Here is a 26836-nt window from a genome sequence, read left to right as displayed (position 1 = left end):
CCGAGGGAGGGAGGGGGCCTCCATGTTGGTGTCGCAGTGAAAAGAGAGAGAGAGAGAGAGGGAGCGGGAAGGAGAGAAGGAGAAAGGAAAACAAACAACAACCTCCTCCCTCTTTACCTTTATTTGTTTTATTTTCACCTTCACCCCGTCTCTTCCTCTTCTATAAAAAAAAGGTCAGTGTCTGTGGGGGGGGTGGGGGCGTCGAGTGGGGGGAGGGGACTAGGCCGCGACTGGAGCCTGGGACTCGCGTACGGGCCCTGCCCCCGAGGGGGGGAGGGCCTTGAGGGAGGGGGGGGAATAAACAGAATTTAAAACCCCCTCAGTGTTTCCACCAACACTAAAAAAAAACTGGGAAAAAAACCAACAACCTCCCCCCAAAATATAAAAAAAACACCAAAAATACTAAAACAATAACAATCCCCCAAAATATTAAACACCAACAATCCCCCCCAATATTAAACACCCCAAAAATACTAATACAATAACAATCCCCCCAAAATATTAAACACCAACAATACCGCCCAATATTAAACATCCCAAAAATACTAATACAATAACAATCCCCCCCCAAAATATTAAACACCAACAATACCGCCCAATATTAAACATCCCAAAAATACTAATACAATAACAATCCCCCAAAATATTAAACACCAACAATCCCCCCCAATATTAAACACCCCAAAAATACTAATACAATAACAATCCCCCCCAAAATATTAAACACCAACAATCCCCCCCAATATTAAACACCCCAAAAATACTAATACAATAACAATCCCCCCAAAATATTAAACACCAACAATCCCCCCCAATATTAAACACCACAAAAATACTAATACAATAACAATCCCCCAAAATATTAAACACCCCAAAAATACTAATACAATAACAATCCCCCCCAAAATATTAAACACCAACAATCCCCCCCAATATTAAACACCCCAAAAATACTAATACAATAACAATCCCCCCAAAATATTAAACACCAACAATCCCCCTCAATATTAAACACCCCAAAAATACTAATACAATAACAATCCCCCCAAAATATTAAACACCAACAATCCCCCTCAATATTAAACACCCCAAAAATACTAATACAATAACAATCCCCCCCAAAATATTAAACACCAACAATCCCCCCCAATATTAAACACCCCAAAAATACTAATACAATAACAATCCCCCCAAAATATTAAACACCAACAATCCCCCTCAATATTAAACACCCCAAAAATACTAATACAATAACAATCCCCCCCAAAATATTAAACACCAACAATCCCCCCCAATATTAAACACCCCAAAAATACTAATACAATAACAATCCCCCAAAATATTAAACACCCCAAAAATACTAATACAATAACAATCCCCAAAATATTAAACACCAACAATCCCCCCCAATATTAAACACCCCAAAAATACTAATACAATAACAATCCCCCCAAAATATTAAACACCAACAATCCCCCCCAATATTAAACACCCCAAAAATACTAATACAATAACAACCCCCCCCAATATTAAACACCCCAAAAATACTAATACAATAACAATCCCCCCCCCTAAAATATTAAACACCAACAATCCCCCCCAATATTAAACACCCCAAAAATACTAATACAATAACAATCCCCCCACTAAAATATTAAACACCAACAATCCCCCCCAATATTAAACACCCCAAAAATACTAATACAATAACAATCCCCAAAATATTAAACACCAACAATCCCCCCCAATATTAAACACCCCAAAAATACTAATACAATAACAATCCCCAAAATATTAAACACCAACAATCCCCCCCAATATTAAACACCCCAAAAATACTAATACAATAACAATCCCCCCAAAATATTAAACACCAACAATCCCCCCCAATATTAAACACCCCAAAAATACTAATACAATAACAATCCCCCCCCTAAAATATTAAACACCAACAATCCCCCCCAATATTAAACACCCCAAAAATACTAATACAATAACAATCCCCCCCCCTAAAATATTAAACACCAACAATCCCCCCCAATATTAAACACCCCAAAAATACTAATACAATAACAATCCCCCCCTAAAATATTAAACACCAACAATCCCCCCCAATATTAAACACCCCAAAAATACTAATACAATAACAATCCCCAAAATATTAAACACCAACAATCCCCCCCAATATTAAACACCCCAAAAATACTAATACAATAACAATCCCCAAAATATTAAACACCAACAATCCCCCCCAATATTAAACACCCCAAAAATACTAATACAATAACAATCCCCAAAATATTAAACACCAACAATCCCCCCCAATATTAAACATCCCAAAAATACTAATACAATAACAATCCCCCCCAAAATATTAAACACCAACAATCCCCCCCAATATTAAACACCCCAAAAATACTAATACAATAACAATCCCCCCCAAAATATTAAACACCAACAATCCCCCCCCATATTAAACACCCCAAAAATACTGATACAATAACAATCCCCCAAAATATTAAACACCAACAATCCCCCCTAATATTAAACACCCCAAAAATACTGATACAATAACAATCCCCCAAAATATTAAACACCAACAATCCCCCCCAATATTAAACACCCCAAAAATACTAATACAATAACAATCCCCCAAAATATTAAACACCAACAATCCCCCCCAATATTAAACACCCCAAAAATACTGACACAATAACAATCCCCCCTAATATTAAACACCAACAATCCCCCCTAATATTAAACACCAACAATCCCCCCCAATATTAAACACCAACAATCCCCCCCAATATTAAACACCCCTAAAAATACGAATACAATAACAATCCCCCCCGATATTAAACATCCCAAAAATACTAATACAATAACAATCCCCCCCCAAAATATTAAACACCAACAATCCCCCCCAATATTAAACACCCCAAAAATACTAATACAATAACAATCCCCCCCGATATTAAACATCCCAAAAATACTAATACAATAACAATCCCCCCCCAAAATATTAAACACCAACAATCCCCCCCAATATTAAACATCCCAATAATACTAATACAATAACAATCCCCCAAAATATTAAACACCAACAATCCCCCCCAATATTAAACGCCCCAAAAATACTAATACAATAACAATCCCCCCCCAAAATATTAAACACCAACAATCCCTCCCAATATTAAACATCCCAAAAATACTAATACAATAACAATCCCCCAAAATATTAAACACCAACAATCCCCCCAATATTAAACACCCCAAAAATACTAATACAATAACAATCCCCCCCCCAAAATATTAAACACCAACAATCCCCCCCAATATTAAACATCCCAAAAATACTAATACAATAACAATCCCCCAAAATATTAAACACCAACAATCCCCCCCAATATTAAACATCCCAAAAATACTGATACAATAACAATCCCCCAAAATATTAAACACCAACAATCCCCCCAATATTAAACATCCCAAACATACTAATACAATAACAATCCCCCCCCAAAATATTAAACACCAACAATCCCCCCCAATATTAAACACCCCAAAAATACTAATACAATAACAATCCCCCCAAAATATTAAACACCAACAATCCCCCCCAATATTAAACACCCCAAAAATACTAATACAATAACAATCCCCCCCAATATTAAACACCCCAAAAATACTGATACAATAACAATGCCCCAAAATATTAAACACCAACAATCCCCCCAATATTAAACACCCCAAAAATACTAATACAATAACAATCCCCCCAAAATATTAAACACCAACAATCCCCCCCAATATTAAACACCCCAAAAATACTAATACAATAACAATCCCCCCCCTAAAATATTAAACACCAACAATCCCCCCCAATATTAAACACCCCAAAAATACTAATACAATAACAATCCCCCCCCTAAAATATTAAACACCAACAATCCCCCCCAATATTAAACACCCCAAAAATACTAATACAATAACAATCCCCCCCTAAAATATTAAACACCAACAATCCCCCCAATATTAAACACCCCAAAAATACTAATACAATAACAATCCCCAAAATATTAAACACCAACAATCCCCCCCAATATTAAACACCCCAAAAATACTAATACAATAACAATCCCCAAAATATTAAACACCAACAATCCCCCCCAATATTAAACACCCCAAAAATACTAATACAATAACAATCCCCAAAATATTAAACACCAACAATCCCCCCCAATATTAAACATCCCAAAAATACTAATACAATAACAATCCCCCCCAAAATATTAAACACCAACAATCCCCCCCAATATTAAACACCCCAAAAATACTAATACAATAACAATCCCCCCCAAAATATTAAACACCAACAATCCCCCCCAATATTAAACACCCCAAAAATACTGATACAATAACAATCCCCCAAAATATTAAACACCAACAATCCCCCCTAATATTAAACACCAACAATCCCCCCCAATATTAAACACCAACAATCCCCCCCAATATTAAACACCCCAAAAATACTAATACAATAACAATCCCCCCCGATATTAAACATCCCAAAAATACTAATACAATAACAATCCCCCCCGATATTAAACATCCCAAAAATACTAATACAATAACAATCCCCCCCCAAAATATTAAACACCAACAATCCCCCCCAATATTAAACATCCCAATAATACTAATACAATAACAATCCCCCAAAATATTAAACACCAACAATCCCCCCCAATATTAAACGCCCCAAAAATACTAATACAATAACAATCCCCCCCCAAAATATTAAACACCAACAATCCCTCCCAATATTAAACATCCCAAAAATACTAATACAATAACAATCCCCCAAAATATTAAACACCAACAATCCCCCCAATATTAAACCCCCCAAAAATACTAATACAATAACAATCCCCCCCCCAAAATATTAAACACCAACAATCCCCCCCAATATTAAACATCCCAAAAATACTAATACAATAACAATCCCCCAAAATATTAAACACCAACAATCCCCCCAATATTAATCATCCCAAAAATACTAATACAATAACAATCCCCCCCCAAAATATTAAACACCAACAATCCCCCCCAATATTAAACACCCCAAAAATACTAATACAATAACAATCCCCCCAAAATATTAAACACCAACAATCCCCCCCAATATTAAACACCCCAAAAATACTAATACAATAACAATCCCCCCCAATATTAAACACCCCAAAAATACTGATACAATAACAATCCCCCAAAATATTAAACACCAACAATCCCCCCAATATTAAACATCCCAAAAATACTAATACAATAACAATCCCCCCCAAAATATTAAACACCAACAATCCCCCCCAATATTAAACACCCCAAAAATACTAATACAATAACAATCCCCCCAAAATATTAAACACCAACAATCCCCCCCAATATTAAAAACCCCAAAAATACTAATACAATAACAATCCCCCCAAAATATTAAACACCAACAATCCCCCCCAATATTAAACACCCCAAAAATACTAATACAAGAACAATCCCCCCCAATATTAAACACCCCAAAAATACTAATACAATAACAATCCCCCCAAAATATTAAACACCAACAATCCCCCTCAATATTAAACACCCCAAAAATACTAATACAATAACAATCCCCCCAAAATATTAAACACCAACAATCCCCCCAAATATTAAACACCCCAAAAATACTAATACAATAACAATCCCCCCAAAATATTAAACACCAACAATCCCCCCCAATATTAAACACCCCAAAAATACTAATACAATAACAATCCCCCCAAAATATTAAACACCAACAATCCCCCCCAATATTAAACACCCCAAAAATACTAATACAATAAGAATCCCCAAAATATTAAACACCAACAATCCCCCCCAATATTAAACACCCCAAAAATACTAATACAATAACAATCACCCCCAAAATATTAAACACCAACAATCCCCCCCCAATATTAAACACCCCAAAAATACTAATACAATAACAATCCCCCCAAAATATTTAAAAAACACCAAAAATACTAATACAATAACAATCCCCCCAAAATATTTAAAAAACACCAAAAATACTAATACAATAACAATCACCCCCAAAATATTAAACACCAACAATCCCCCCAATATTAAACATCCCAAAAATACTAATACAATAACAATCCCCCCAAAATATTTAAAAAACACCAAAAATACTAATACAATAACAATCACCCCCAAAATATTAAACACCAACAATCCCCCCCAATATTAAACACCCCAAAAATACTAATACAATAACAATCCCCCCAAAATATTAAACACCAACAATCCCCCCCAATATTAAACACCCCAAAAATACTAATACAATAACAATCCCCAAAATATTAAACACCAACAATCCCCCCCAATATTAAACACCCCAAAAATACTAATACAATAACAATCCCCCCAAAATATTAAACACCAACAATCCCCCCCAATATTAAACACCCCAAAAATACTAATACAATAACAATCCCCAAAATATTAAACACCAACAATCCCCCCCAATATTAAACACCCCAAAAATACTAATACAATAACAATCCCCCCCAAAATATTAAACACCAACAATCCCCCCCAATATTAAACACCCCAAAAATACTAATACAATAACAATCCCCCCAAAATATTTAAAAAACACCAAAAATACTAATACAATAACAATCCCCCCAAAATATTTAAAAAACACCAAAAATACTAATACAATAACAATCCCCCAAAATATTAAACACCAACAATCCCCCCCAATATTAAACATCCCAAAAATACTAATACAATAACAATCACCCCCAAAATATTAAACACCAACAATCCCCCCCAATATTAAACACCCCAAAAATACTAATACAATAACAATCCCCCCAAAATATTTAAAAAACACCAAAAATACTAATACAATAACAATCACCCCCAAAATATTAAACACCAACAATCCCCCCCAATATTAAACATCCCAAAAATACTAATACAATAACAATCCCCCCAAAATATTTAAAAAACACCAAAAATACTAATACAATAACAATCACCCCCAAAATATTAAACACCAACAATCCCCCCCAATATTAAACACCCCAAAAATACTAATACAATAACAATCCCCCCAAAATATTAAACACCAACAATCCCCCCCAATATTAAACACCCCAAAAATACTAATACAATAACAATCCCCAAAATATTAAACACCAACAATCCCCCCCAATATTAAACACCCCAAAAATACTAATACAATAACAATCCCCCAAAATATTAAACACCAACAATCCCCCCCAATATTAAACACCCCAAAAATACTAATACAATAACAATCCCCCCCAAAATATTAAACACCAACAATCCCCCCCATATTAAACACCCCAAAAATACTAATACAATAACAATCCCCCCCAAAATATTAAACACCAACAATCCCCCCCCAATATTAAACACCCCAAAAATACTAATACAATAACAATCCCCCCAAAATATTTTAAAAACACCAAAAATACTAATACAATAACAATCCCCCCCAAAATATTAAACACCAACAATCCCCCCAATATTAAACATCCCAAAAATACTAATACAATAACAATCCCCCAAAATATTTAAAAAACACCAAAAATACTAATACAATAACAATCCCCCCAAAATATTAAACACCAACAATCCCCCCAATATTAAACATCCCAAAAATACTAATACAATAACAATCCCCCCAAAATATTTAAAAAACACCAAAAATACTAATACAATAACAATCCCCCAAAATATTAAACATCAACAATCCCCCCAAAATATTTTAAAAACACCAAAAATACTAATACAATAACAATCCCCCCCAAAATATTAAACACCAAGAATCCCCCCCAATATTAAACACCCCAAAAATACTAATACAATAACAATCCCCCCAAAATATTTAAAAAACACCAAAAATACTAATACAATAACAATCCCCCAAAATATTAAACACCAACAATCCCCCCCAATATTAAACACTCCAAAAATACTAATACAATAACAATCCCCCAAAATATTAAACACCAACAATCCCCCAAAATATTAAACACCAACAATCCCCCCCAATATTAAACACCAACAATCCCCCCCAATATTAAACATCCCAAAAATACTAATACAATAACAATCCCCCCAAAATATTAAACACCAACAATCCCCCCCAATATTAAACATCACAAAAATACTAATACAATAACAATCCCCCCAAAATATTTAAAAAACACCAAAAATACTAATACAATAACAATCCCCCAAAATATTAAACATCAACAATCCCCCCCAATATTAAACACCCCAAAAATACTAATACAATAACAATCCCCCCAAAATATTTAAAAAACACCAAAAATACTAATACAATAACAATCCCCCCCAAAATATTAAACACCAAGAATCCCCCCCAATATTAAACACCCCAAAAATTTTAATACAATAACAATCCCCCCAAAATATTTAAAAAACACCAAAAATACTAATACAATAACAATCCCCCAAAATATTAAACACCAACAATCCCCCCCAATATTAAACACTCCAAAAATACTAATACAATAACAATCCCCCAAAATATTAAACACCAACAATCCCCCCCAATATTAAACACCAACAATCCCCCCCAATATTAAACACCCCAAAAATACTAATACAATAACAATCCCCCCAAAATATTTAAAAAACACCAAAAATACTAATACAATAACAATCCCCCCAAAATATTAAACACCAACAATCCCCCCCCAATATTAAACACCCCAAAAATACTAATACAATAACAATCACCCCCAAAAATACTAATACAATAACAATCCCCCCAATATTAAACACCCCAAAAATACTAATACAATATCAATCCCCCCCCCAAAATATTAAACACCAACAACCCCCCCAAAATATTAAACACCAACAATCCACCCCAACATTAAACATCCCAAAAATACTAATACAATAACAATCCCCCCCAAAATATTAAACACCAACAATCCCCCCCGATATTAAACACCCCAAAAATACTAATACAATAACAATCCCCCCCGATATTAAACACCCCAAAAATACTAATACAATAACAATCCCCCCCCAAAATATTAAACACCAACAATCCCCCCCAATATTAAAAACCCCAAAAATACTGATACAATAACAGTCCCCCCCCAAAATATTAAACACCAACAATCCCCCCCCAATATTAAACATCCCAAAAATACTAATACAATAACAATCCCCCCAATATTAAACACCAACAATCCCCCCCAATATTAAACATCCCAAAAATACTAATACAATAACAATCCCCCCCCAAAATATTAAACACCAACAATCCCCCCCAATATTAAACATCCCAAAAATACTAATACAATAATAATCCCCCCAAAATATTAAACATCAACAATCCCCCCCAATATTAAACACCCCAAAAATACTAATACAATAACAATTCCCCCCAAAATATTAAACACCAACAATCCCTCCCCAATATTAAACGCCCCAAAAATACTAACACAATAACAGTCCCCCCCAAAATATTAAACACCAACAATCCCCCCCAAAATATTAAACTCCCCAAAAATACTAATACAATAACAATCCCCCCCAAAATATTAAACACCAACCATCCTCCCCAATATTAAACGCCCCAAAAATACTAATACAATAACAATCCCCCCCAAAATATTAAACAGCAACAATTCCCACCAATATTCAACACCTCAAAAATACTAATACAATAACAATCCCCCCCAAAATATTAAGCACCAACAATCCCCCCTAATATTAAACATCCCAAAAATACTGATACAATAACAATCCCCCCGCAAAGTATTAAACACCAACAATCCCCCCCAAAATATTAAACACCAACAATTCCCACCAATATTAAACACCTCAAAAATACTAATACAATAACAATCCCCACCCCAAAATATTAAACACTGCAAAATACTGATACAATAACAATTCCCCCAATATTAAACTCCCCAAAAATACTAATACAATAACAATCCCCCCAATATTAAAAATCCCAAAAATACTAATACAATAACAACCCCTCCCAAAAACGCTAATACAATAACAATCCCCCCCAAAAAATATTAAGCACCAACAATCTCCCCCAATATTAAACTCCCCAAAAATACTCATCCAAAAACAATCCCTCCCCAAAATATTAAACACCAACAATCCCCCCCAAAATATTAAACTCCCCAAAAATACTAATACAATAACAATCACCACCCAAAATATTTAAAAACAACAATCCCCCCAATATTAAACACCCCAAAAATACTAATACAATAACAATCACCCCAATATTAAACAACCCAAAAATACTAATACAATAACAATCCCCCCAAAATATTAAACATCAACGATACCCCCCAATATTAAACACCCCAAAAATACTAATTCAATAACAATCTCCCCCAATATTAAACACCCCAAAAATACTAATACAATAACAATCCCCCCCTAAAATATTAAATACCGACCATCCCCCCAATATTAAACACCCCAAAAATACTAACACAATAACAATCCCCCCATATTAAACACCCCAAAAATACTAACACAATAACAATCCCCCCATATTAAACACCCCAAAAATACTAATACAATAACAATCCCACCCTAAAATATTAAACACCAACAATCCCACCCCATATTAAACACCCCAAAAATACTAATACAATAACAATCCCCCCAAAATATTAAACACCAACAATACCGCCCAATATTAAACACCCCAAAAATACTAATACAATAACAACCCCCCAAAATATTAAACACCAACAATCCCCCAATATTAAACACCCCAAAAATACTAATACAATAACAATGCCTCCCAATATTAAATACCCCAAAAATACTAATACAATAACAATCCCCCGATATTAAACACCCCAAAAATACTAATACAATAACAATCCCCCCAATATTAAACACCCCAAAAATAATAATACAATAACAATCCTCCCGAAAATATTAAATCAAAAACACTGAACCCTCAAAATATTAACACAGCAATTCCCTGAAAATATTTTTAAAAATCCTTTCAAAATATTCAAACAAAAACAACCATGTCCCAAAAGATTACTAAACAGCAATCCCCCCCCCAAAATGTTTAAATCTCTGATATTAACAACACTCCAAAAATACTGATAAAATAACAATCTCCCAAAGTATTAAAAAACAACAATCCTCCTAAAATATTCAAACAAAAACAACCATGCCCCAAAATATTTTGTAACAATCCTCCCAAAATATTTTTAAAGCTCCCCAAAATATTAAACAATTGCCCCCAAAATAAAAAAACAATCCCCCAAAATATTTGTTTTTAAATTCCGCCAAAAATATGTTTTTATATCCTAAAATATTTTTAAAATTCCATTAAAAATATTTTTATAAACAACGATCCCGCCATAACTATTTTAAAACCACTCCCCAAAATATTAAAAATCAACAATCCACCCAATATTTAAAAAACTCTCAAAATATTTTTGAAAACCCCCAATTATTAAAAAACAAAACAATTTCCCCAAAAATGTTTTAAAAGTCCCCCAAAATTATCAAAAATCTCCCCAAAAATACTTGTAAAAATCCCCCACAATATTTTTCAAATCCCCCAAAATATTAAACAACAAACCTCTAAGATATTAAAGTTCAACAATCGCTCCAAAATGCTTTTTTAAAAAATCCTCCCAAAATATTTTTGAAGACCCCCCCCCCCCCCCCAAAATATTTTTACGGACCCAAAATATTTTTCAAACCCCGAAATATTTCTTACAACTCAAAATATTAAAAAACAATCCCCCCCAAAATATTTTTTAAAATCTCCCAAAATATTTTTAAAAACCCTCTCCAAAGTATTTTTAAAAAGTTCCTCCAAAATATTTTACAGAAAAGTCAGTCCCCCAAAATCTTCAAGAAGCAACGATCACCACCCAAAGTCTTAAAAATACAAAATCCCCTAAAATATTTTTTAAATCCTGAAAAATATTAAACAACAATCCTCTCCAAAATGTTAAAAAACAATTCCCCCCCCCAAAATGTTAAGAAGCAACAATTGCCCCCAAAGAAAACCCCCCAAAAACAAGCAATTATTCCCTCCCAAAAAACAATAACTCCCCCCAAACAATAATCCCCCCTGCAAAAAAAAAGAATAATTCCCCTGCAAAAAATACTTTCCCCCCCAAAAGAATTCCCCCAGAAAACAAACGAGAATTCTTCCCCCAAAAATCCCCCCATAACAAACAATAATTCCCCACAAAAGCCCATAATCCCCCCCCAAAAACCAAACAACCCCCCCACCCAAAAGTTCCCCCCCCGAACAAAACAAGCAACAATTCCTCCCCCTCAGTAAGGGAAACACCAATTCCCCTGCAAAAAACCCCCAACAATTTCCACCCCCCCCCCACCCAAAAAACCTAACGATCTCCACCCCCCCCAAAAGAAAACCCCAACAATCATTCCTGATGACGGGCGTATGTCCATAACGTCGATTCTCCTGCTCCCTGGATGCTGCCTGACCTGCTGTGCTTTTCCAGCAACACTCTTTGCAATTCTTGACTCTGCAGCATCTATGGTCCTCACCTCCTCCAAATAACTATCTTTTCCCGCCCCCCCCCCCCCCCCCCAACCCAAAAAACAAGCAACAATCCCCACCCTCCCCCACCCACTCTGAGTGCTGTCCGTGTTTAAGTGTAGGGAATCCCCCCATCCCAATCTGTGTGTGTCTCACATCACAAATGTACACTCCCACCTGTTTGGTTGGTGTTGTTACAAATCTAATTCCGCGTGTAATTCCTGATCTGTCATTACCAAAAAAACCTCTTGAGGTCGACACAAACCCCAGTCTGTGTGTTTAAAGTTAGAACGTCATCCTGATGATACATATCATTCCTAATCTGTGTTGTTCATGTTGTGAAACCCCCCCCCCTGGAATAAGCCCACGCCCCGGCCTTTGTGCTGAATGTTCTAAAATCATCTTAATAATACTGATCATGTCAAACTTGTGTTGTTCATGTTCAGAAAACCTCTTGAGATAAGCACAAACTCTGATCTGTGTTTTTCATGTTATAAAACCGTTTCTCTGATGTGTATAATTTCCAGTTTATTTCATTAATGTTATAAAAATTTCATAATAACACATATCATCCCTCAACTGTGTCAGTAATGTCATAAAAACCTCCTGGAATACGCGCACCCCCCCCCAATCTGTGTTTTGAATGGGATAAAGCTCTCCTCATAATACATATAATACCTAATCTGTGTCATTGTTTTTAAAACGTCTTAAAATACACATTTGTCTGTGTCTTTAATGTTGTCAGAACCTCCTGGAATATGCACGAACCCCAATCTGCGTCTTTCATGTTATAAAGTCGTCTTAATTATACATGTAACCCTAATCTGTGTCACTAATGTTTTAAAGTCTTCCTGATGATACGTATAATTCCCAGTCTGTGTCACTAATGTTATAAAAACCTCCTGAAATACCCCCACACCCCAATCTGTGTGTTTCTTGTAACAAGTTCTTCCTAATAATACATATAACCCCCAATCTCTCATTTGTTTGTACAAATCTTCCTCATAACACGTATACTTTCCAGTCTGTCATTCAATAACCTTCTGAAATGCCCACAAACTCTAATCTTATCTTAATGCATATAATTGCTAGTCACTGTCATTTATGTTATAAAACATACAACAGGCAATTTGTCAGTAATGTTCAATCCTGTAAATACATACAAATCTCAATTGATGTTGGATGTCATCAATTCACCGCGAGTTCGGACAATCCTCAATCTGTGTGCACAGAATTGGATAAACCATTTTTTGCCCAGAGGGGCGGTGGGAAGTTGGGACACATCGTCTGTATGATTGGAGGCAGCCAAAAACCCCTCTTCCGACTGAAGAGCCATTTAGCCGTGCACTCGCAAAGCCAAGGTGATGAGTGTGACGAAAGTGCTGTTTCCAGGTGGTTGTTTCAGACCAGTGCAGGCTAGATGGGCTGAAGGGCCGTTTCCCATGCTGTCGATCTATCAGCTCACTGAATGGCAGAGAACTTTCGAAGGGTGGCCCCTGCTAGTTGGGTTCTTCCGTAGTTTCAAGCTGTTATTCGTTGCCCCAGCTCGGCGCATTGCAAGGTGTAAATTCCCTTCGTCTTGAGGCAAAGCGAGGGGGTGGGGGGGGGGGCAGCGTGCGGGCAATGGCCTCCCATTGTTACCCAGTGCTGGCCTGTTATTGCAGCGACACCGCCGATAGAGTCATAGAGACGGACAGCACGGACACAGACCCTTTGTTGCAACTCGTCCATGCTGACCCAGATATCCTAGCCTAATCTAGGCCCGTCCTCTTAAACCCTTCCTATTCATGTTCCCTCATCCAGATGCCTTTTCAGTGTTGTAATTGGAGAATGCTGTCAGCTGTACAGCAGCTGTGGAGGGGAGGGAGTGTCAGTGGTGGAGGTTTAAGGGTCTCGATTGTCGAAACTGGAAGTTGGGTCTGCTCCGCTATTCAGTAGGCTGAGCTCAGCACTCTGTTTCTGCTGTCTGCCTCCTCACTCCAAGACGCCTGGAGATCGACCCGACTCTTCCTTGAAATCTGTTCCCCCACCCAAGTGATTTCCTCCTGTTGTCTGCCCGCTGAGTGAAGACTTAGTTCCCCCAGCCCCGTCCGACTGCATCCCCTGGTTCTAGACTCCAACCACCCCCCCCCCCCACCCTGGGCTGGGGGGGGGGGGGGAACCACCTCCCTGCATCTTGTGTGACTAGCCCCATTTGGGATTTCTGCATTTCAATCCCACCTCCCTCTCGCCCTTCGAAATTCCCAGTCACAGGACTGACGGCGCTGTGTGATAAATGCTGTCTCGACCCAGCGGGGAGCGGGTAGGGGAGGACGCGTCGTTCAAGATCATTCTCTGACCTCCTGTGTCATCTTTACCCCTTCATGCAGCAGCTTCCCCCCCGCCTCCCCCACCACCACCACACACCCCACCCCCACCCCCATCCCCACCCCCACCCCACCACACCATGTACAACGGCATCGGGCTCCCCACTCCACGGGGCAGCGGCACCAACGGCTACGTCCAGCGGAACCTGTCCTCGGTCCGGCACAAGAAGGACAGGGTGGACTACAAGTCGGAGGAGGAGCTGAAGAAGCTGGAGTCGGGCCTGGTGAAGAAGCCTAACCAGGACATCCTGGACCATGACGCAAGCGCAAGGTGGAGCTCAAGTGCATCGAGCTGGAAGACATGATGGAGGAGCAGGGGTAAGCATGGGAGGGGGATTGGATCCATTAGGAAGGGGTTGGGGTCCATTGGGATGGTGTGGAGTGGGAGAGAATGGGGTCCATTAATAGGGTGTAGAGCAGGACTAAATGCGTAAGGCTTGGCGTCCATTCAAGACAGTGTAGAGCGGGACTGAATGGGGAAGGGGTTTGGGGGTCCATGGGGACGGTGTAGAGCAGAGAGGAATGGGAAGGGTTTGGGGTCCATCGGGAGGGAAATGGGGAAGGGGTTTGGGGTCCATTGGGGATGGTGTAGAGCGGGAGGGAGCGGGGAAGGGGTTGGGTCCATGGGGATGGTGTAGAGCAGGAGGGAATGGGGAAGGGGTTTGGGGTCCATGGGGACGGTGTAGAGCGGGAGGGAACGGGGAAGGGGTTTGGGGCATGGGGACGGTGTAGAGCGGGAGGGAACGGGGAAGGGGTTTGGGGTCCATGGGATGGTGTAGAGCAGGAGGGAATGGGGAAGGGGTTTGGGGTCGATGGGGGGACGGTGTAGAGAGGGAGGGAACGGGGAAGGGGTTTGGGGTCCATGGGGACGGTGTAGAGCGGGAGGGAATGGGGAAGGGGTTTGGGGTCCACGGGGGACGGTGTAGAGCGGGAGGGAACGGGGAAGGGGTTTGGGGTCCATGGGGGACGGTGTAGAGCAGGAGGGAACGGGGAAGGGGTTTGGGGTCCATGGGGGACGGTGTAGAGCGGGAGGGAACGGGGAAGGGTTTGGGTCCATGGGGATGGTGTAGAGCGGGAGGGGAACGGGGAAGGGGTTTGGGGTCCATGGGGACGGTGTAGAGCGGGAGGGAACGGGGAAGGGTTTGGGTCCGGGGTCCATGGGGGACGGTGTAGAGCAGGAGGGAACGGGGAAGGGGTTTGGGGGTCCAATGGGACGGTGGAGTGTTTTGTTTGATCCAATGTGTGGCCTTCTGCGCTCAGGTATTCGGAGGAGGAGATTCAGCAGAAAGTGGCTACGTTTCGACAGATGCTAGTAGAGAAGGATGGGAGCCAGGGCAAGGAGGAACCGAAAGCACGGACAGCGTGAGTACCTCTCGCATGTCCTGACGCAGTCTGCCTCTCGTCTGCAGTATCATTCCAGGTCAGGATGGGGTGGGTGTGGGTGTGTTGTGAGTGAGTGAGAGAGGCGGATGGGCCTCAGGGCAACTTGTAGGTATACTGTTTCCCCAGCTGCACCCGACTAATGCAGGGTAGAGATGGCAGATTTGGAAGGTGCTGTCGGTAGAGTCCTGGTGAGTCTCTAGATGATAGTCAGCCTTGGGGGGGTGGGGAGGACGAGGAAACTAAGGGTGAGTTACTCGCTCCAGGATTCACTGCCTCTGACCTTGTCTTAGATTAGATTAGATTAGATTACTTACAGTGTGGAAACAGGCCCTTCGGCCCAACAAGTCCACACCGCCCCGCCGAAGCGTAACCCACCCATACCCCTACATCTACATTTACCCCTTACCTAACACTATGGACAATTTAGCATGGCCAATTCACCTGCCCTGCACATCTTTGGACTGTGGGAGGAAACCGGAGCACCCGGAGGAAACCCACGCAGACACGGGGTGGAATGTGCAAACTCCACACAGTCAGTTGCCTGAGACGGGAATTGAACCCGGGTCTCAGGCGCTGTGAGGCAGCAGTGCTAACCACTGTGCCACCGTGCCGCAGACTTCATATGGGGCTGGGTCCTGTTCAGTTTCTGGTGAATGGGAACCCCAGGATGTTGATTGGGTGGTGGGGGGGAGCAGATTCAGTGATGGTAACACCATTGAGCGTTAAGGGGGCGATGGTTAGATTCTCTCTCAATGGGAACCCCCGTTCAATCCGATTGTGTGTGACACCCAGTTTCCTCCGTGATCTCTGTATCCCCAGATGTCCTGGGAGATGACGTGTCAACCTCTCATATACTCAACAGTCCAGGTCAGAGAAAACCCCAAAGACCAGCATGTGCCCCAAGGTAACCCATTCCTGCCACCCCCCCCACCCAGATTGCCTTGTTTCCTCTAGGATTGGAGGGGCTGATTTCTGCTTGCTTTGCCACGTGAGGTGGTCTGGGGGCGCGGTAAAGACTGGGAGCGTGAATTCATACGGTGGGAGGGAGACAGACAGACAGACAGACAGACAGACTGCCAGAGAGAGCCTGCGGGGTGCACTGGGACCTGGGTGACCCAGTACACTGAGGCAGTGAACACAGCGTTGGGGAAGGGAGGGAGGGCCAGGCTCCTTCCCTGGAAGGGAGTGCTCCCTCTCGGAGAGGGGGGGGGTTGGGGGACAGAGGTCAGGACCCCTGTGGCACGGCCCGGCGAGGGTGCAAGGGCTCACGTCCCTCGCCTTCCCATTCTCCCTCCCAGCGTCAGCGAGACCCACCAGCTGGCGGAGGCCAACGAAAGGAAGAACGAGCGGCTCCGGCGGCGTTCGGGATCAGCGACAGCTACGTGGATGGCAGCTCCTTCGACCCCAGAGGCGGGCCCAGGAGGCGGCAGAGAAAGCTGAGCAGCAGAAGCAGCACGGGGTCAGTCTGCCCCCCCCCCCCCCCTCCCCGAGGTGACCCACGGGGCTGTTCTGTTTCAACCTTTTATCAGGGCCTTCTGTCGGTGTGCTCTGTGCTGCTGCCTACCCTCTCCCTTTGGTGCCCTCCCCCCGGCTCGACTGTCTCATGCCCCCCCCGTCTCTGTGTTGCCCTTGTGTCCCCCCCTCTCTGTCACCATAGCCCTCGCCCCCTCCTCTCTCTCTCTCTCTCTCTCTCTCTCTCTCTCTCTCGGTGTCTCTCGCACGCACTTTCTCTCTCCTCCCTTGTGTGCGCTCTCGCTCTCTCTCTCTCTCTCCCTTGTGGCCCAAAGCCTCCCCATGTGTGCAGGAGGCTGTGTTGTCTGTTCCTGTGCTGTTTGTGAGCCAGCCCCTGAGTAGCATCGCAGGACAGCAGTTGTCAAACGGCCCTGAGTGTGCGCGGCCTGTCCCCCTTACCTTACTGTGTGCGGTGGATCGAAGGGCCTGTCCCGTACTGTGAACAGCCCCACCCTCCTGCTTACCGTGTCCCAGGAGGCTGGTGACTTTGGTATTTGCTGTCTGCCCGCTACCCGCCCTCGCGATTCTGCGGGCTGCACAGCCTGGAGGGCGGGTCCAGCTCGGATGGTGCGCGGTGAGGCCCTTCAGCCCATCCTCCCTGTGCTGCCCCCGGCATCGGCGCCAGTTCCCTGTGTGGTGGCAGCGACCACATTATGATCGCTCTTGTCTACGCCGTCCCGAAGCGCTCGCGTGTCGATGTACGGGCGTCGGACTTTAATCGAAGCCGTTTCGGATCGGGGGTGGGGGGGGGGTTGTTTATTCCCTGGCCCATCGCCCGCAGTGAGGTCCTAGCCATCAGGCACCGGTCTGGGCAGGTCGCTGGACACTGTCTCCCGACCGCCGCCGGGTGGAGAGAGCGCGCGCGCCTGCCTTTGCGTTCCCCGCTCAGGGCGGCCATCTCTCACGCTGCGGTCTGTCGTTTGTATCCCCACCTCAGCACCGTCCGTGAGCAGGTCCGTTCCCGATCGCCGTCGCCCAAGCGGAGGAAGAAGAAGAAAGCTCGGAGCAGGGACCGGTGAGTCGGGCGCCGCGCAAAGGCAGGCGCGTTTGCTCGGAGCTCGTCGGGGGCCCGGAGCTCGTCGGGGGCCACGGAGCGGTTCGCCGTCATCTCCCGTTCACTCCCCCCCCCCCCCCCCCCCCCCCCCCCCCCAAGCCCTGGAGCTCTCCGCGCGGGCCAGGAGCGGTGGGGTGAGTGTGAAAGTGGGGACTTGCCCGCGGTTCCGCCCCGCGCCCCACCGCTCCAGTTCTTGTGACCCCGTTCTGTTTCTCTCTCCCCACCCCCGCACCCCGCTCGCAGGTCAGCATCTCCGTCCACTCACTCCAAGGAGAAAAAGAAGAAACGTTCCAAAAAGAAAAGCAGGTGGGCAGCTTGTTTGTTTTTTGCTCTCCTCCCAATCCTAGCTCCCTTTCGCCCCCCCCCCTCCTCTAACCCCACCCCCAAATCCTCATGTGCCTCCCTTAGTTTTGTTTCCAATCCTCCTTTCCCTACCCTCCCTCATCCTCCCCCCCCAATCTTGTACTCGCGTCCCCCCCACCCCTCCCCCTTCCCGTCCTCCTGTTCTCTTTCCCCTCAGCGGTCTCTGCTGGGTGGGCTGTGGCGGGTGCCTGAACCTGAACCTGGAGGCGGCCGGTCTCAGCACTGCTTCACCTCCCTCCTTTCTCTGATCCGCAGGTCTCAGTCCAAATCCAAGAGTAAAAAGAAACACAGGTAGGTCCAGTGATCACCCTTGAGGGCTTGCCCGGTCTTGGTACCGATCCCCATCGAGAATGTCGGGCCCCAGCCAATGCAGACCAGCACCCTCCTCCTGCCAGAGATTACAGGCGTAGGGAGGGGGGACGGGAGCGGGGTGTCGGCTCTGGAGGGGGGTGTCGGGGATAGGGAGGGGCACGGTAGCAGGTTCCAGACTGTCTGGAGGGGTCAGTGGGATGGCAAAGTCTTTCAGCCCGGGATGTGCTGAATTTGGTGTGGGGTGGGGTGGGTTCTGGCGATGAGACTGGCTGAGCGTCTGGGGCGGGGTAACGACCTGACCTCCATCCTTGCTGCTGTGTCCTAGGTCTAGAAGCCCCAAGAACAAACGTGGATCCAAGGACAAGAAGCGCAAGAGGTGAGCTCACTCCGTTCCTCAGTGGGGGAGGGCGCGTGGTTACACTGAAGGCCCCTCGAGGACCTGCTTCCCTCGAGGTAGTGGCTGATCACTGGGCGGGGGGGTGGCCTTCAGGAACAGTTCCCTCATTATCTTTGCACCCTGTCGGTGGGGCAGACTATGGGGAGGGGAGTTACCCGCTGCAGGGTTCCCAGCCTCTGACCTGCTCCTGCAGCCACAGGATATGGGCATGGGTCCTGGGTCAGTTTCTGCTCAATGGGAAACCCCCCCCCCCCCCCTGCCAAGAGGTTGATAGTTGGGGGGAGATTCAGTATCAGTAACCCCATTGAACATCAAGGGGGCGATGGTTAGATTCTCTCTCAATGGGAACCCCCAGGATGTTGATAGTGGGGGGGTAGGGGGGGGATTCAGTGACGGTAACACCATTGAACGTCAAGGGGGCGATGGTTAGATTCTCTCTCAATGGGAACCCCCAGGATGTTGATAGTGGGGGGGGGAGGGGGGATTCAGTGACGGTAACACCATTGAACGTCAAGGGGGCGATGGTTAGATTCTCTCTCAATGGGAACCCCCAGGATGTTGATAGTGGGGGGGTAGGGGGGGGATTCAGTGACGGTAACACCATTGAACGTCAAGGGGGCGATGGTTAGATTCTCTCTCAATGGGAACCCCCAGGATGTTGATAGTGGGGGGGGGGGATTCAGTGACGGTAACACCATTGAACATCAAGGGGGCGATGGTTAGATTCTCTCTCAATGGAACCCCCAGGATGTTGATAGTGGGGGGGGAGGGGGGAGATTCAGTGACGGTAACACCATTGAACGTCAAGGGGGCGATGGTTAGATTCTCTCTCAATGGGAACCCGCAGGATGTTGATAGTGGGAGGGGGAGGGGGGATTCAGTGACGGTAACACCATTGAACATCAAGGGGGCGATGGTTAGATTCTCTCTCAATGGGAAACCCCCAGGATGTTGATAGTGGGGGGGGAGGGGGGATTCAGTGACGGTAACACCATTGAACGTGGGGGGGGGGGGGGGAGGGGGTGATGGTTTAGTCCCCTCTGGTGGAAGCTGAGACGTCCCCGTGCCTCTGATCAGCTCTTACACAGTCGGGACTGGCTGTCCGAGTGATCGCATTCAACTGTTGGATCTCTCTGTGCCCCCCCTCAGGAGCCCCAGCCACTCATCCCCACGCAAACATCGGAGAGTCCGCAGTTCCTCCGCTTCCCGGCGTTCCTCTTCGTCCCGGAGTTCCTCGCCGCCCCGAAGCAGGTGAGGCTCTCTTTTCCCCCCCCCATCTCCCGTGTCCCGGTGCTGGATGGAGCGCCCCCAGCTGGGAACATGGCCTCGCGAGCGTGTCCCTAACCTGGCCGGTGGTCTCTGCTGGTCAAGGTGGCCAAGTGGGTAAACCTCCAACAATGTCAGGGTGAGGGGGTGGTGGTTCCTGAAGGGGGGTGGGGGTGAGGGGGTGGTGGTTCCTGAAGAGAGGGGGGGGTGTGGGTGGGGGTGGGGGTGAGGGGGTGGTGTTTCCTGAAGGCGGGGGGGGGTCCCTGATCTGCGTTGTGAGAGAGGAGGGTGGACTGCTAAAAGCAGGCTTGAGGGAGTTCAGACAGTCGTCCACAGCAGCAGCCTCAAAGAGCAGCGATCACTCCCGCGTGTACCGATCAGGATGTTCGATCGATCGGGGGGGGGACTGTGAGACCCCAGGAAAGGCCGGGCAGGTTACACCTTAACCTGGAGCTGGCTCCATTCTAAGGAGAGCCACTTGCACTGTTGGTTTGGGATCGAGCTTGGTGGGACGGTGTGTGGGTGGGGGGGGGGGGGGGGGGGAGGGAGGTGGGGGGTGGTGGGAAGCGGGAACGAACCAAGTTGGAAGGGTGGTCACCCGGTAACAGGAAGCAGGAAGGCAGCGAGTGAGCTGCGCGAGCGGGAAAAAGGCACCGGTGAGGGGCACCAGCCTGAATTGTACAGTCAACGGCAAAACCTCCCCGAGGGGCGTTAACAGACAGGGCGATCTGGGTGAACAGGCCCACTGCTCCCTGGAAGCGGCAGCGCGGCCGTGCTCCACGTTTACCTTCCCTTGACTAGGGCGTCGAACACGAACGTTGGCGAGTTACCTCCCAGCTGTGCCAACGTTTAGCCGGGCCCACGTTGGGAATGTTGCGCGCGGTTCCGGCCGCCACGCAGACGCTTGGCGGAGAGGGGTGCTGCCGAAGTTCACCCAGGGAGGTGGCCAGGTCAGACCAACTTGTATCGTTTTTACTGGAGAGAGAGAGACGGCAACTGTGGGAGTGCGAGCTGATCGAAAAATAACGACGAGCCCAGACAGAGGGTGGGGGGGAGCCTGAATGGTCACAGTATTTAGGACATCTTCGGCCCTCGATGGTTCCACAGCTTGGCGCAACAATCTGAAGCCCGTCTAACCTACCACCATTTCATTTTCATCCATACATCTATCCACCAAATGCCCTGAAAGTCCGTGAGTCACCTTCTGTGGCAGGCAGCGCATTCCTCACCCCGACTGCTCTCTTGAGTAAAGAACCTACCTGTGACATCTGTCCTACATCTATCAGCCCTCTGTTTAAAGCTGCATCCCTCGTGCTAGCTGTCACCCTCTGAGGAAAGTTTATCGCAGATTGGGACGTGGGGACCCAAGGGAATATTTCCGAGTTTGCCAACGATGCAGAGTTCACACGGCTGTTTTGTGTGGAAGACGTCATGGGGACTTTGGACAGCGTCTGAGCAGGAACATTACAAGCGAGGGAGAGGTTCGTCCACCTCCGGTCAGCGGAAGAGATTCCCCGGCGGGGGGGGGGAGTGTTTCTGAAATGGTAAGCAGTCGGAGGGATCCAAAGATCTTGGCCGATAAGTCACGGACGGCTAACACGCAGGGGCAGCCAATTAGACACCTCGAGAACGTCCCATCACAGCCTCAGCTTGGGCCTTGCAGGTGGTTAGAAGGGGAGTTCCTACCAAAGGATTCCAATCCATGGCGTTCTCTTGTAGCCAAAACATCGACACGGTTGGTCCGAATCAAAGTCTGGTCGCTCGTGACTCCTCAGAACGTTTAATGGCAAGGGATTCAGCCGTTAAACACAAAGAGCTGATGTTTGGATTCTCTCTCTTTCTCTCTCTCTCTCTTTCTTTCTCTCTCTCTCTCTCTCTCTCTCTCTCTCTCTCTCTCTCTCTCCTCCTTTCTCCTCGGAGGTGGTTATTACCTCACACTTGTACGGTGCGTATGCTCCTTGCTGCTGCTCCTCCTGATGCTGGGGACTGTACAATCATCAGCGGCTATCCCCAGATCTGACCTTCTGACGGAGGATCGGTCATTACTGAAACACTGGAGCTGACAGTCTGAAACTGAATGACTCCACCAACCACGATTTGTGCTACGTACAAGCCCCCCCCCCGCCCAATTCCCACTGATTTGACCCAACGGGCCAAGGAGTGACACACTGAGCTTAATTTCGCTCAATGCAAGGTGCAGCATTTGAGAAAGGCAAATCAGGGCAGGGTTTAGTGGGAAGGGCTTGGGCAGTGTTACTGAACAGAGAGACCTCAGAGTGCAGGTTCATAGCTCCTTGAAAGTGGAGTCGCAGGTAGGTAGGATAGTGAAGGCAGCGTTTGGGGTGCGTTTGCCTTTATTGGTCAGTGTACTGATTATCAGAGTTACACAGGAGCTTCATGTTCACTTCCAGTCTCTTTGATCTCAGGAGAGATATGTATCACTGTTATGGAGGAAGTGCAGCGACAGTTCACCAGCCTTATCCCAGAGTTGGGACCATCCCATTGGAGAGTGAACAGGAAAGCCCGGGCTTCTATTCACTGGAGGATTGAACACTGAGAAAAAAGTGCAAAATATTTCAAAAATAGGTGTCCAGAACCAGGGACCAGGGGGTGGGTTTATGTTCGGCTCAGTGGTTGGTGAAAGAGAGAGAGAGAGTGTGTGTGTGTGTGTGTGTGTGTATAACAGGTCCCTGTGTCCTAGCCCTGACTCTGTGTATGTGTGTGTAACAGGGCCCTGTGTCCCAGCCCTGACTGTGTGTGTGTGTGTGTATAACAGGTCCCTGTGTCCTAGCCCTGACTGTGTGTGTGTGTGTGTGTATAACAGGTCCCTGTGTCCTAGCCCTGACTGTGTGTGTGTGTGTGTGTAACAGGGCCCTGTGTCCCAGCCCTGACTGTGTGTGTGTGTAACAGGTCCCTGTGTCCTAGCCCTGACTGTGTGTGTGTGTGTGTATAACAGGTCCCTGTGTCCTAGCCCTGACTGTGTGTGTGTATAACAGGTCCCTGTGTCCTAGCCCGTAACAGGGCCCTGTGTCACAGCCCTGACTGTGTGTGTGTGTGTGTGTGTGTGTGTGTGTAACAGGGCCCTGTGTCCTAGCCCTGACTCTGTGTGTGTGTGTGTGTATAACAGGGCCCTGTGTCCTAGCCCTGACTGTGTGTGTGTGTGTGTATAACAGGTCCCTGTGTCCCAGCCCTGACTGTTTTGTGTGTGTGTATAACAGGTCCCTGTGTCCCAGCCCTGACTGTTTGTGTGTGTGTATAACAGGTCCCTGTGTCCTAGCCCTGACTGTGTGTGTGTGTGTATAACAGGTCCCTGTGTCCCAGCCCTGACTGTTTGTGTGTGTGTGTATAACAGGGCCCTGTGTCCTAGCCCTGACTGTGTGTGTGTGTGTATAACAGGTCCCTGTGTCCCAGCCCTGACTGTTTGTGTGTGTGTATAACAGGGCCCTGTGTCCTAGCCCTGACTGTGTGTGTGTGTGTATAACAGGTCCCTGTGTCCCAGCCCTGACTGTGTGTGTGTGTGTGTATAACAGGTCCCTGTGTCCCAGCCCTGACTGTTTGTGTGTGTGTGTATAACAGGTCCCTGTGTCCCAGCCCTGACTGTTTGTGTGTGTGTATAACAGGGCCCTGTGTCCTAGCCCTGACTGTGTGTGTGTGTGTGTATAACAGGTCCCTGTGTCCCAGCCCTGACTGTTTGTGTGTGTGTATAACAGGGCCCTGTGTCCTAGCCCTGACTGTGTGTGTGTGTGTGTGTGTGTGTATAACAGGGCCCTGTGTCCCAGCCCTGACTGTGTGTGTGTGTAACAGGGCCCTGTGTCCCAGCCCTGACTGTGTGTGTGTGGTGTGTGTAACAGGGCCCTGTGTCCTAGCCCTGACTCTGTGTGTGTGTATAACAGGGCCCTGTGTCCTAGCCCTGACTGTGTGTGTGTGCGCAGGCCTGTGCCTCATTACTGTGTTACGATCTCCTCACTCTCCCTTTTCTCTGCCCCACCTTCCCCTTGGCAGGTCCAGGAGTCCGCAGACGGTCCCCAAAGCCCCCCCAGCACCTTCCCGGGGCAGCCCCTCGCCCAGGGTGGATGGGGAGGGTCGGCCAGTGGAAGGGCCAGCTGGGGACTCCTCTCCCCCTCGCGGGCGGGCACGGCGGGCACTCCAGACAAGACCAGCGGGGTGACCAGGAGCGGCAAGTGGGAACTCCGGGCACGGACCAGCCAAGAGCAAGAGGGAGGTGAGTACTTCAGGGCTGGGGAGGGGTGGCGGGGAAGAGGTGGGATCACTGACTCTCGGCATCTCCCGTCACCCGCCCCACCTCTGGGTCTTGTACGTCTCAACAAGATCACCTCCCACTCTTCCAAACTCCCGACAGTTAGAGAGCCCACTGCCTGGTCCTGACCTTAATCTCCGCCTGCCAAACATAGCTGCCATTTGCAGGAGTCAAACCTTCTCCATTCCCCGGCATCGCGCTCACTCCGCGCGTGCCGCCTCTCCCAGATCTCTCTGCACCGCCCTTCTGAGGTTGGGTGGGGGGGGGGAGGTGGTGGTGAGTAGGCAGTGAAACAGGTGGGAGCTGGGATAAGTGTTGGTCGCCTGGTCTCCTCACTCCTGTTTGCCTGTGTGTGTGTCTCTCTCTCTTCCCCACCCCCTGCAGGGCTCCACTGACCACTCGCCAGTCCTCAAGTCCAGGCAACAGGCAGCAGTGTCATCCCCTCCGGCCAGGGAGGACGGTGGGGGGGACTCGGCGTGTAGTCCCCTCCTCCCGGCACTCCGCTCCAGGAGGGCTGACGGAAGAGGGACCCAGAAGAGAGGGCCGGAGCCCACTGGGCGCAGCCTGACCCCGAGGCGCGAGAGGTCGTCGTCACGGAGGAGCCCCTCTACCCCCAGGCACCGGAGGTCGCGCAGGAAGAGCGAGTCGCCCGGCCGCACCGTCTCGTCATCCTCTTCATCACGGGCAGACCAGGGTGTCACCAAGGAGGAGCCCATCGTCACGGCGCCAGAGGTCATCTCCAAGGAGGAGCGCATCGCCGAGGAAGAGCCTGACGCCAAAGCGCCAGAGGTCATCGCCAAGGAAGAGTTCATCACCAAGGCGCCAGAGGTCGTCAACAAGGAAGAGTTCATCACCAAGGCGCCAGAGGTCATCGCCAAGGAAGAGTTCGTCACCAAGGCGCCAGAGGTCATCGCCAAGGAAGAGTTCGTCACCAAGGCGCCAGAGGTCATCAACAAGGAAGAGTTCATCACCAAGGCGCCAGAGGTCATCGCCAAGGAAGAGTTCATCACCAAGGCGCCAGAGGTCGTCAACAAGGAAGAGTTCATCACCAAGGCGCCAGAGGTCGTCAACAAGGAAGAGTTCATCACCAAGGCGCCAGAGGTCGTCAACAGGAAGAGTTCATCACCAAGGCGCCAGAGGTCGTCAACAAGGAAGAGTTCATCACCAAGGCGCCAGAGGTCGTCAACAAGGAAGAGTTCATCACCAAGGCGCCAGAGGTCATCGCCAAGGAAGAGTTCATCACCAAGGCGCCAGAGGTCGTCAACAAGAAGAGTTCATCACCAAGGCG

The 26836-nt window shown here is 46.4% G+C and overlaps 1 protein-coding gene across 1 annotated transcript; it reads left to right on the top strand.

The window, feature by feature from the left end:
- srrm2 (serine/arginine repetitive matrix 2) lies at window positions 1-26590 on the top strand. The gene is given in 14 exon segments (XM_072553658.1): window positions 1-173; window positions 15007-15258; window positions 15261-15321; window positions 16264-16365; window positions 17685-17740; window positions 17743-17844; window positions 18836-18913; window positions 19196-19258; window positions 19571-19606; window positions 19953-20003; window positions 21174-21275; window positions 25293-25512; window positions 25933-26337; window positions 26434-26590. Coding segments are annotated over 12 exon segments (1230 nt in total). The 5' UTR covers window positions 1-173; window positions 15007-15083; the 3' UTR covers window positions 26117-26337; window positions 26434-26590.
- The last annotated feature ends 246 nt before the right edge of the window (window positions 26591-26836 follow it).

The sequence above is a fragment of the Chiloscyllium punctatum genome, chromosome 34 (genome assembly GCF_047496795.1).
Source record: "Chiloscyllium punctatum isolate Juve2018m chromosome 34, sChiPun1.3, whole genome shotgun sequence".
NCBI classification, from domain to species: domain Eukaryota; kingdom Metazoa; phylum Chordata; class Chondrichthyes; order Orectolobiformes; family Hemiscylliidae; genus Chiloscyllium; species Chiloscyllium punctatum.
The sequence above is the reverse complement of the archived record's forward strand: the minus strand, read 5'-3'. Positions and strand labels throughout refer to the sequence as shown.